Genomic DNA, 13309 nt, shown 5'->3' on the forward strand with positions numbered 1-13309 from the left:
TGACTCTTAATAAGAATATGGATTACTGCATGAATCTGATTTATAGTCACCTGATTATATTCTGGCCGACCGCATCATGTAATGTCCAGTTCATGTCAGATTTCTGCTATTTACACCCTTCTTTTTGCAGTTTAAGCAAATTACTATTGATTCAGAATGTGAGAACCGAGGCTAATTTTAATCTCATTAAAAAGGCTGCACATATTCTTCAGCACGTCTTCAGAATGGTCCTATTTTCATGTATCTCAGCCTCTTATAATTAAATAATTGTTCATATTGTGAATTTACCCCATTCAAGACTGCAATATCCTTTTCCAGAATGTCATGTATATGTAAATACAAATTTTGTTCTTAAAAGACTTGAAATAATAACAAATTTACTGATTTATGTATTGAATTATTTATTTATATAAATGCTAATTTACAATAAAACATGATAAGAACCTGGATGAAAACATTAAAGCTGTCCAAACTTGGGGACCTGAAAAGTGTGGATATCTTAATCAAATGAAATGAACAGATTTGTTGCACATCAGCACCCCAGGAGCTTGGGTTTACAGAGTCAAAAATGATGAGTGTGTGAAATAGCGGGATGGGTGTTAATGTGGTTTGTTACTCCATTGATCCTGCCTGGATCCCATATCCTGAAGTTCTGACGTGGGCTTTTTAAGTCTGTAAAGCTAAGGGCTCAGTTTCTGTCGACAAACACCATTGAAGTATGGCAAGGAATCCCTTAGCATCAGAAACGATCATGGATTATTGGGTCATTGTGGTCACGGTGCAAAAGGACACATTCTCATTTTTCATTCTTCGGTTTTGAGCACATCAGTCACCCTTATATTGAACATTTCATTTGAAACCCTTTTGCTTCTTAACCATAGTAAAGCAAAAGCTCAGAGCACTAAAAGTTAAAGGAGAGATAACATTTTTGAGGCGAATTCTGTAGCATAACCAGAATAGCCATTCTCACAAATTGCCAAATGTGTGTACATTTTTTGTAAATAAAGCACACTAGTTATCAAACCAGTTATCTGGTGATTTTGCAGCATAACTACAATTGTATTTTTTTCATATTTGATTTATTATTATTATTATTATTATCCTGAATTTCTTTTGATTTTACTGTATGTGTTATGGTATCCTTTTGTCATTTTTTATTGTTTTTCAATATTTCTATTTAGCTTTCATTCCTAATTCAGTTTTAGTAATTTTAGTACTATTTAGTTATTCCAGAGGGTTAAAGACATGCAAACCATTGAATCACACTTCTTACTTTTATATCTCATGATCTAACTACGTATCTCACACACACAACTTTATATCTCAAAATCATAATTTCTTGTAAATTTGACTTTTTGTCTCTCAACTGAAACTTCATATCTTCCAGTAGTGCATATTTATAGTGAATAGTTTCATAATTGCAATTTTACATATTGTTGTAACTGTATATACAAAAAAGTGTAATGTTTATTTTACTCAAATTTCCTCTTATTTACTTTTTTCTTTTCTTTCTTTCTTTTTCTACTCTGAAGCAAAAACATGCTTCCATATCTAACAGCTTTTATCCAAGTGTTAATTTACAATCATACATTTTTCTAGGATGCCTTTTCTGTTTATTAAACCCTTGTGAAAAGTGAAAGCAGGACACTCTTTACAAATTAAGGTACTTTGTAGCCTCAATCTCCAAATTTAAGCAATGTAGCTGAAAAAAAAAAAAGGCAAGTAGAAGGAAAGGGTGGGGGAAAAAAGATCAACGTCTTACGTTCGCCTCTCTAGTGCACTTTCTCAGAAACAAATTAACCCCAAGCACAGAGGAGACCCCTATTTGAGAGAAACATGGTAACGGACAGGGCATTGTTCTCCTCACCAGCTGCTTTTCTCACACATAGATATGTGGCATATTCAATAAGGAAATCTATTCTCCATTTGTCCAGCAGAGGTCTAAATCTTCTCTCTGTGTTCACCATGGCACCGCCATGTCCTCTGGGACTACCTAACTGTGACAGTGAATGAATTTAGTGGGGAAGATTGTAATTTGTCCACAGCAATAATATGGAGTGGTCCGCTCTGCAGGCGGCGGGCCGTAATATAGCTTGCTGTAATGTAGAGAAACAGTCACCCTCCGGGGTTCAATAACTGCTTATTACTCCTGCCTCCACTTCAGAAGCATCACCATCACCATCAGCCCAGTGGCCTCCCACATTATAACTCTACTGTACTATCGACTGGAGTTTCTGTTATTCGCTAAGCCTGTTGAGCAAAATACCCTGTTTGTGGTCATGGTTCCACAGGTCCATGATCTAAAAGATGATGTTAGGGAATTGTCCTCGCTAGCTCTCATTTGTCTTCATATAGAGGTAAGAGCCGAGCTTGTCAGCTTTCAGGAACAGGATCAAATGACATCTTGATGAAACCAGCTTCAGAACCTCTTTATGTGTGTGTACTATATATACAACATATATATATATATATATATATATATATATATATATATATATATATATATATATATATATATATATATAACATATATATATATATATATATATATATATATATATATATATATATATATATATATATATATATTGCTCTGAAATGTATTTTTTTTACCATCAAATTCATGTCCCAGTCACATATTCTTAAAAAAAAAAAAAAAAAAAAAAAAAAAAACATATACTATCAGAAAAAGAAACAGTGAGAAATAAATAAATAAATAATATTATTTATTTTTACAATGTTATTAATATTCTATTTATTAAATCCAAGTATGAATCTCATCAATTTTGTGATTTTAGAGATTTTACATATATTTTAAACATAATAACTCAAGGCTGTAATTTATACAATATATTTTATATGTGAAATTATATTATTTGTAATAGTTAACATTTCACTATTTTTGAATTTGTTGGGTCATCTTTTATATTGTAGCAGTGTTAATTTTGACACGAAATTTTAATTTAGTTTTAGTCTTAGTCTTTTGACTATAATTCTTTTTAGTTTTAGTCAAGTTTTAGTCATCTGATTTGTTTTAATTTTAGTCTTATTTTAGTCGACTAAAATTGCTTGGTATTTTAGTCGACTAAAATTGCTTGGTATTTTAGTCGACTAAAATAAGACTAAAATCAATAACAGATTTACTAGACAATTTTTTACAACTGGTATAGGAAACAAACTTAACCAAAATATATAAAACACAAATTCAACTTTATTTCAACACAACTGTGTCTTTATTTCGATTCAAAAGCTTTTATGCAGCAACAAACACTGTCATGATAATGTAAACAATAACTAGCTGCCAATTGACCATCAATAAAAGAAAAATAACGTTAGGTCCAGGACCTTAAAGCTTACAGCTGAGCTGAACAATAAGTGCATACATTTAAAGTAAATATTTAATAAGTTGGCAGCTAGGTGGATAAAAAAGTAACAAGATTTTATAAGGTATTCATTTGTCTAGCAATATTGTATGTTTTAAATACTACAATATTGCTAGATTTGTATGTATAATGATAGGATGTGAACATTCATGTTTCACATGACTAATATAGAAATATTTGTGATATTGTCAACAAGTAGAACATTATAAAATATACTAAACATTAGTATTAATCAAATGAATTTATCATGATATTACGTATTAGTATTGTGCTCGCATCTAATTTGAAGAAGGGGCTATTTTACAGTACTTTTCAGTTCGTAATATTTAATGCTACAACATCTACGCACTGCACTATTCCAATTTTGCTTAGCTCAATAAACAAAAGAACATCGTTGTGAAATTACATTTGAGAAAATGTCCGGGTGGCTCGTCTGTAAATGTCTTTTCAAATTGGTTGTGCTTTACACTTTGTTTTGTTTTGTTCATCGTCAAACGTGAAGTGAGCTGTGGACATTTTGTCGCTCTTTTAGACAGTAGGGACTTTAAGCAACAGCTGCGAATGGAACGGCTACAGCGACCGGAAGTTTGCCGTCACACCGCTGTAGCCAAGAACGTAAAAGTCATTAAGCAACGGTAAAACAGAACAGCGCAACGCAGCATTAATTCATTTATTGAGATCCAAAAAAATATATAATTTAAAAAAGCAAGAGAAGGATTGCTTTTGGCGTTAAATGACAATCTTTTGTCAGAAGAGGAGTTTTTAATATTGTATGATGTAAATAAGTCTAAAAACATAAAATTTATTTACCTAACCTCTCACGTTGTAGCGACTCTGGCAAATCAGCTGTTCTCCCGTAGTAGACCGTTAAATTAGAACGTCACAAAGTAGCAGTTAAATTCGCGCAGGCGCCGTTCCACCAGAGGCTGTTGCTTAAAGTCCCTATCACCTCTTCGAATGCCGACTTCCCGGGAGCTCATAAAAACTGAAAACCTTCGCTTCACGTCTCAATAAGTCAGGCTCTGATTGGTTCTCTTCTCTCATGCAGTCTGTTCTGTTTTGCCGGTTCTTTTGCTCATTCCTCGCATCTCTCCCGTCTGCTGATTTGATTTTCGTCACAGTCTATTTTCGTCTCGTCCTTTATTCGTTGACGATAATGTCAATCAATTTAGTCATAGTTTTAGTCTCCATCAGTGCCTTCTTTTTTAGTTTTCGTTTCGTTTTCGTCAGCAAAAATATATTCGTGACGAAAATAATGACGAAAATATTTAGTCAACGAAATTAACACTGTATTGTAGATATACATTGGTAAATACTGGTCACAGACACAGATGTTAACTTTAAATTTAGCCAAGCTGATTACACACTAAAACTATCAGAGATCATGTTTTCAATCCATTCCAGGTCTTATTTTTACAGGATTTATTGCATGAACCAATCACAGCTGAATATAAACAGTCATATCCAATCATATTGCGATGACTTTTCCCATTCATTCTCAGTTACCCCCCACAAAACCCTCAGCACGCTTTATGGGTTCTGTTTAAACTGAATTGGCTTAGAAGCAAAGCAGATGCCAACTCCCGATGTGACAGTGTTTCTTTAGAAAAACAAGTGATTTATACCTTTTTAATGTCATATTTTGTAATATTTATATAGTCTTGTGGATTTATTTTCACTTAATGAACCTCTGGTTCAAAACTGCCTAATCACAGTCTGATCTATTTATCTGTCTCTTTTTCTCCTCTATAGTGTGTCCTGGCACTGATAACAAGCTCAGCACGCTGTCAGATTTGGACGAACAGTACAAAACTCTTCGCAAGTTCTACGAGAACTGTGAGGTGGTCATGGGTAATCTGGAGATCACCAGTATTGAAAGAAACCGCAATCTGTCTTTTCTTAAGGTGAGTACACAGACAGACAGACAGATAGACATAGATAGATAGATAGATAGATAGATAGATAGATAGATAGATAGATAGATAGATAGATAGATAGATAGATAGATAGATAGATAGATAGATAGATAGTGTTTTTCAGCTTTGTGCCTTTTATTAAAATAACACAAATGAGCAAACTATTATTATGCATGACTAACAGAATACTATGTAAATATATAAAAAAGCAGAAGACTGTTTGCTCCCAATATGAACACTCCAGTGACATGACATTAGAGAGCAAGTCATCATGTTTTTCTGGATTTCAAAGGCAGTTGGAGCTTTTAGCAGTCTTTTGTACGGGTGCTGCAATTACTGGTAACACTGATGGTTAAATAGCTCTTTTACATTTGCATTAATGGATGTTACTCTGGTTCCACGCTTGGTATAACTGCAGAAATAGAGCAAAAAGGCTTTATGAGGCTGCCTTGTTTAAAACCAGGTGTATGACTTATCTACAGAGAAATCACATGGGACCTGAGTCTTAATAAATTAATGGTTAGGGCTATAAGCTAATAGTGGACTGAGGAAATCTAAAGAAATCAATTTTGTGATAACAAGGTGCTCCGATTGTTTTTGTTGTAGAATACGATAGGGGATATATTCGCATGCTATAGGAACGAAAATGATTGTGTATAAAATAGATTTTAAGGTGAAAAAATAGACGAAATATAATTAACTTGATAGAGCTCAAACTCAAAACAAGCAACAGCAACAAACAGGACAACTGTCTTTGTCATCAGACTTTGACTTGTAAAGGTGGTCTAGGTTATGGTTCACATATTACAGAAGTAAACTGACATTTTCATATAGTTATTTATATGCGTCTCCTGTGCATTTTATTGAGACACTTCCCTCTTTTTTGCCACACATTGCGCACAAAAACAATTGAACAAACGAATGTGTGTTTCAAAGGTCTCTTGTTGTAGCCCTGATGTTTTCCAATCAATCTACCAGCATCCAGGATCCAGGTGTGTATTGGCAGGTGGTGTCACTTTGCTGTCAGGTTTTATCCTGGTCAAGGCCTGAGCGTTCCAGCAGAAGCTAATGATGTTACAGGCTTTGACTGACTCTTCATTAGGGTCTGATCAATCAGGCTGCTGGCTCCCTCCATGTCAGCTTTGTGGGATACCAGAGTGGCTCAATGTCTGAGCTGCCAACTCGTGTTAACATCAGGAACTGCCACAGACAATCACCTCTTTGCATTTTTATATATATATATATATATATATATATATATATATATATATATATATATACATGCAGTACATGTGGAGAGACAGATCTATGCAGTGGTAGAAAATCTCTCAGATCATGTTTTCTCCTTCCCTGTTAAAATCCTTCTCACATTTCAATACGAGACCCATTGGCAAGAAAGCACAAGTTTTGCAGTGACCTGATTATGGTTGAATAGCAAGGGTGTAGAAGCACCTCACTCTGGTTGTAAGGCTACAATTGACATTTCCTGTAAACTCTTATTTCTGATTGATTGATTGATTGATTTGAATGTTGTTCCAGGATCAGAAATCACTTTCACCCATACGATACATACATGCATGTATTAATAAAAAACTGGAACGTTTCTGTGTAAAATAGTTTTAGATTTGTTGCATAAACCACTTATTTCTAATAAATCAGTTTTATGTAACACACAATAAATAATTCATGTAAAAAATTTATTTATGCATTTTATATTATTTATGTATTCCAGGTAGGCTACTACACATTTGTTGCATATGCTTTTTGAATGGAAATCTGAGTCTGTGGCCTTGAATGCAATGCATTTTGGGTGACAAGGCATGCAGAGGAGAACATTACAGATACTCACAGTGACAGCATAACCAGCAACTAACTGACTCAACATAGAGAGAAAGTGACACAGACTGGAGTATTGGGCATTTTCAACCATGTAAACAGACACTGTACGCAAATGAACCCATCTGTTACAGAGCTCTCTCTATTTCTAACTATTTTCTCTTTCAGCAAGAGTTCAGAAGTCAAGAAAGCTTGTAAAAAAAACTCCATTATATGAAAAATTGTCATAGTTTTGACCTAGAAAAATTTATATTCAAGGCTTTAGCCACAACAATCCATTTAAATTATGATGCTGTTAAAAGTGGATTTATACCTTACTGTTGTATGCATGCAAAAATTGTTGTGGTGATGTGTTTTGCTACAATTCTCCCATACAGTTATGCTTGTATTAATATTATTTTTACAGTTTTGTTCCTCCTAGGGAATGAGTTTAGTAAGTGCGATTACTAAAACGCTCTGCCTCTATACCCATTTCCCTCTTATGCTCCATGAAAATCCATTTGCTTTCCTTTTTAATTAGGTTGTAATCAGAAACTGGGCCTGTCATTAATCAAAGCCACCCAAATGAGAGGGGATTGTCCAGCTCACTAGCCTCATTACAGGTTTGTGTGTGGGGGGTTTCTCTACTAATATTTCAAGGCTGAAGCCTTTTGCGAACCCAGAAACCAGTAAGTCACTCCTATTGGAGTCCTTCTGCAGGTTAAATCCTTAGGCCAGTAGGTGGTAGCAAGAGAGTCACTTTATGAACTACTGTAGTTATTCAATCTTTTGCGTAACCGATTTGTTCAAAAACACTGATTCATTCAGGGACACTTATTAGCCTACAACATAACTGGCATTATAAGTTGAGCTTTTGTTAACTCAACCATTGTATGAAAGCTAAATAAATAAATTCATACATAAAAATAATAATACTAAATAATAAGTAATTTGAATAACTTAATGAGTAAGTCATTGAATAATCATCTATCTATCTATCTATCTATCTATCTATCTATCTATCTATCTATCTATCTATCTATCTATCTATCTATCTGTCTGTCTGTCTGTCTGTCTGTCTGTCTGTCTGTCTGTCTGTCTGTCTGTCTGTCTGTCTGTCTGTTACTGTAATTTTACACAAAAATCACAACCACTCCTTTAAATTATTTTGGAAAACCTTGTTCTTAAATTGTATAAATATTTCACATTATTACTGTTAATGTTACTGTATTTGTGATCAAATAACTTTGACCGTATTGGTAATATTCTTCTCAAAAAAGAGTATTATAAACTGAACTGACAATTTTCATATGGTTATTCACTGCATACTGCAAAAACACTTCTTGTTCACAATTTTCATAGTGCAAACAGCATGAAAATCACAATAGAAAGTATGCTGTTTCAGATATACCCAGTATTTCTGTGTATTTAGAATATCTATCAAAGTTGTATGTCCATTTCCTCCTCATAGCTGTTATTTCACCAGCTAAATGTGTGCTGCTGTATGGGCATGTCCTTTTCCGAGCGGTAAATGAACCAGGATGTAATTTTACTAGAGATGATGCTACTTGACTTCTGAACCTCTCATTTACAGATGTAGAATTTCACTACCTCCTCGCTATCACTAAACCCTCTAAAATCACTTCAGCCTGACATAATGTGCCCAGTGAGAAAGAGGAAGGGTTCAAGAGGGCTTATGGGAGAAAATGGTAATTGTGTCTGTGGGCTAATAGCACTGTCTCATTATCCCACTGCACTTTCACTGTAACATTGTTGGAGGAGAGAGTTTCAGCGCAGCCGCAAGCTCACTAACATTAGTGTAATTATAGCTTCTTCTTTTTTCATTGGAAATTAACACATTGTTAGATTAAGTGTCTCTTCACCTCCTCAAAATTACTATCACAAGCTCATAGCATATTAGTGTTTACTAATTACACATTTTAAATTTATGCTTGAAATGCCATGAAATAAAGGCCGTATTCATGGCTCTGTGCACATACAGTATGTTCAACTTATTTTCTTGCTGTAACTTTTTTAGTGATGAGTCTGAGGACTGCATCAGATATATGTTTTACAAACACAAAGAGAGAAACGGAAAGTGTTGACGCAGTGCTCCATCTGTATGCAGCCATTTTTTGTGAATCAATCAATACGAACAATAAAATTAGCAGATGACTTTAAACCGAAAATGTATGACATGCACACAGAGATTATTGGAGTTTGATTTATTAGAAAATACTTTATTCTGAATACATTTTTTTTAATTAGTTTTTAGTTTTAGTTAAGAAAAAACAACAATCATATGAAGTGTGTCCATTCAGTTTATACATGGCTATCTAAGTCTCATTACATTCACCAGTGTTATGAAATTATCTCTGAGGTTAAATTAATTCCTCACAGCAATTATAGACACCTGGAAATTATTACAGCTACACAAAAAGCGCTGACAATAAAAATGACCATAATTGAATGCACAGCATTCATATGAATGATGATTGAACTGTGTATCTTAATCTGTCATATTAGACAATATTGACCCTGGCATAGACGAAGCTGAAGTGTAATTAATTCTAAATCAATTACACAGAATCTTTTTTTGAAAGCTTCTTGCCTGCAGATTGAATTTATTCAGTGCAGTAAAGCCATTTCTTGGTTTGCAAAAAAACGTTCTTCTATGAATCACATTCAGTGTAATGCATTTAAGATTCATAGCAATTTTCCAAAATGTAGTTATGGTTTATCATTCACAATATGCCAGCTCTCTTCTCCAGTGGTTGAATGATTGCTGTTGTTTGTTCTCATGGCCATGATTGCTATTTAAATGACAGTAATGATCGTCTGAGATGCCGAGCGCTAAAAGAAGTCCCATTATTTGAGTTATGGAAGACCAAACTTTGCTTACAACATGCATTGTTATTAAAATGAGTCTTCAATGTTGCTTAATTTAGCCCTTCAATTTGATTTCCTTTATGGATTTTTAATATTTGCCAGTGAGAGCTCGTTCCAGGCAAATATGTGCAGTGTCATGTAGCTTGCCACATGCAGTTGAACAAACAGATTGCATTCAACAATAGTGTTGACATTTATATTGTGTTTGAATATAGAACAGACATTGCCTGCTCATAAAGACGCCTTCGCCACATTCTGTCATCTAAAAATGGATGATTGTGACCCTGAAACTCTTCCCACTTCTCACTGCGGGGTTCTGTCAACTACCCTCCTCAGTCACCGTCTCATATCTCTCACGAAAAATGATCTTCTGGCACTTTCTCGCTTGTAACTGGAGTTGTTTTGTTTGTTCTGAATATTCTCCTGTTACTTCATTGTCATCTCGCTTAAAAAAAAAATGTTCTCAATAAAGATGTCAGCAAGCTTTCATCATGCATTCACCAAAGACAATCAAGTATTTGAAACGAGACAATGAAATATAGGGTATAAAGTAGGGGTGTAACGGTTCACAAAATTCACGGTTCGGTTCGATATGATACACTGATGTCACGGTTCGGTTCGGTTCGGTTCGATACGTTTTAGATACAGCAAAATGTAAAAACATCTCAACTTTTCAGAATGCCGCAAGCGCACCGCGGGTCATGTGACAAGAACCAACCAATCAGCTTCATCCTTTCCCGTAACAACGTTGAGAGCTCAGCCAAGATGAAGGAACAGCTGATCGTAGTTGTATATGGATTGCAATTTTGAAATAAATTTAGTAGCAGAGCTACTTCAAGCGATTTTGAGAGCTGCAAATCCATTTATCCTTCGTTGAAATTTCCGCGTCTCATGGAGAGAGCACGTCATTGTTGCTTAGCAAAGACAGACGCCTCATGAGCGCTTCTGCCCAAGCGCTTTGGAAAGGAGGAGAACGACATACCGTTGTTTTTTTATCCACCACTCTCTTGCCATCACCATTATAGCTTAAAGGGAATCCAAAGTGCACCCAAACACCAGACCTGTTGGTTATTGGGGGATCTTCTCATTTCTAGTCTGTTAAACGCATTGGCTATTTTGCAACGAGCCTTCAGCGCGTACTGAGTGAGCGAGCGCCTGCTGAGTAGCCTAACATAAACATATAAGATGGTGTTTTTTTCTTCTTCGGGAGTGTCAGGGGCGTTGCCTGTTACGTTGTTTGGGTTATTGGGCTACCTTGTTGAACGCATATCATTATATTTCTATCTCTCTCTCTTTTTTTTTTTTTTTCAAATATAATTAATTACTCCAACGAACCGTTCGGTATACATAATGCGTACCGCGTACCGAACCGAAAGCGTCGAACCGAACGGTTCAATACGAATACGCGTATCGTTACACCCCTAGTATAAAGTCATTAGAACTCCAAATATTTATTATTTGCTGAAGATGTTTTACCGGCAATGATTTTAATTTAATTTAATTTATTTGTCTTATCTTGGAAGACTGTGGTTCTCTTACATTTGAACATCAATCTTGTCCTTGATATTATGGAATAGTAATTGTGGACAAAGTAGAGGTATAAAGTGAATGTGAATAGCAGATATTCATATTGAAATTTCTTAGTTTTGCTAAATATCTTGATAAATCTGTGCACTGTTTAAGATATCATTGAGAAATATCCAGAAATTGAGTGCAAGATTACTGGGGTAGCTGGGAAGCTAGAGACTTATTTGGCATTATTTTTTAAATCGCATTGCTATCTAAGAGAAAAAAAAAAGTGATTAAAGAGCTTAAAAAGCTATTACAATAAGACTTGTATAGTATAGTACTATTATAGTACTTTTTATATAATATAAAGTTATCTGAAATAAAGATAAACTCTAAAAAGATGAATAAACTCTATATCGACTTATTAAAAAGCAACAAGAACGGACTAAAGGATTTATATACTAAGATACTAAAATGAACACAAAAGCAGAAAAATATAAAAATGAAATATTAACACAAACTACAATAGTACCTTACTGATACTAAAATAAACAATTGCATCCAATTCATATACATGTATATACTTATTTATATATTATACATTATAACTTTCAATATTACAGTTTAAAAATACATAGTTTTGAGCCCATTCTTAGACATAATAATGCTGACCACTGTATTATTGCTCCTTTACGGCTAATAAGTTTGTGATGCATGATATTGGACAGCTTTGTGGGATATCAGTATTCATGCGGTCATATAGTGCGTGCAAGTGTGTGTGTGTGTGTGTGTGTGTGTGTATGTGTGTGTATGTGTGTGTGTGTGCGTGTGTCCTTTATAGATCACTGCATTTACATTTACTGTGCTTTGCATGCGTTCCTGTGACTTTTCTCCTGTGGAGTGCATAGACAGAATAAAGTCATTTTAGTGTGAGAAGTAATAGTTAGAATAGTACAGAGGTGGGTAGAGTAACCAAAAACTGTACTCAAGTAAAAGTAAAAGTACTTATGGAAATATTTACTCAAGTAAAAGTAAAAGGTCTAGTCTGAATATTTACTTGAGTAAGAGTAAAAAAGTATCGGATAAAAAATCTACTCAAGTAGTTAGTTACTTGTTACTTTGGTTCATACATACTGAGTCTATTTTTATTTGGATATATAGATAAAATGTATGTAATGTATGTGTGTGTGTATAAATATATATATATATATATATATATATATATATATATATATATATATATATATATATATATATATATATACAGTATTGTTCAAAATAATAGCAGTACAATGTGACTAACCAGAATAATCAAGGTTTTTAGTATATTTTTTATTGCTACGTGGCAAACAAGTTACCAGTAGGTTCAGTAGCTTGTCAGAAAACAAACAAGACCCAGCATTCATGATATGCACGCTCTTAAGGCTGTGCAATTGGGCAATTAGTTGAAAGGGGTGTGTTCAAAAAAATAGCAGTGTCTACCTTTGACTGTACAAACTCAAAACTATTTTGTACAAACATTTTTTTTTCTGGGATTTAGCAATCCTGTGAATCACTAAACTAATATTTAGTTGTATGACCACAGTTTTTTAAAACTGCTTGACATCTGTGTGGCATGGAGTCAACCAACTTGTGGCACCTCTCAGCTGTTATTCCACTCCATGATTCTTTAACAACATTCCACAATTCATTCACATTTCTTGGTTTTGCTTCAGAAACAGCATTTTTGATATCACCCCACAAGTTCTCAATTGGATTAAGGTCTGGAGATTGGGCTGGCCACTCCATAACATTAAT

The 13309-nt window shown here is 34.3% G+C and overlaps 1 protein-coding gene across 1 annotated transcript in view; it reads left to right on the forward strand.

Moving 5' to 3' along the window:
- Window positions 1-592: 592 nt before the first annotated feature.
- Window positions 593-13309, forward strand: part of LOC113093589 (receptor tyrosine-protein kinase erbB-4) — an 84736-nt gene continuing 72019 nt past the window's right edge. Inside the window, exons 1-4 of the mRNA XM_026259281.1 lie at window positions 593-657; window positions 2165-2269; window positions 2356-2357; window positions 5136-5287. Coding sequence (XP_026115066.1) covers window positions 593-657; window positions 2165-2269; window positions 2356-2357; window positions 5136-5287 — 324 coding nt within the window. The remainder of the gene's footprint in view (window positions 658-2164; window positions 2270-2355; window positions 2358-5135; window positions 5288-13309) is intronic.

The sequence above is a fragment of the Carassius auratus genome, unplaced genomic scaffold (genome assembly GCF_003368295.1).
Source record: "Carassius auratus strain Wakin unplaced genomic scaffold, ASM336829v1 scaf_tig00215105, whole genome shotgun sequence".
Lineage (NCBI taxonomy): Eukaryota > Metazoa > Chordata > Actinopteri > Cypriniformes > Cyprinidae > Carassius > Carassius auratus.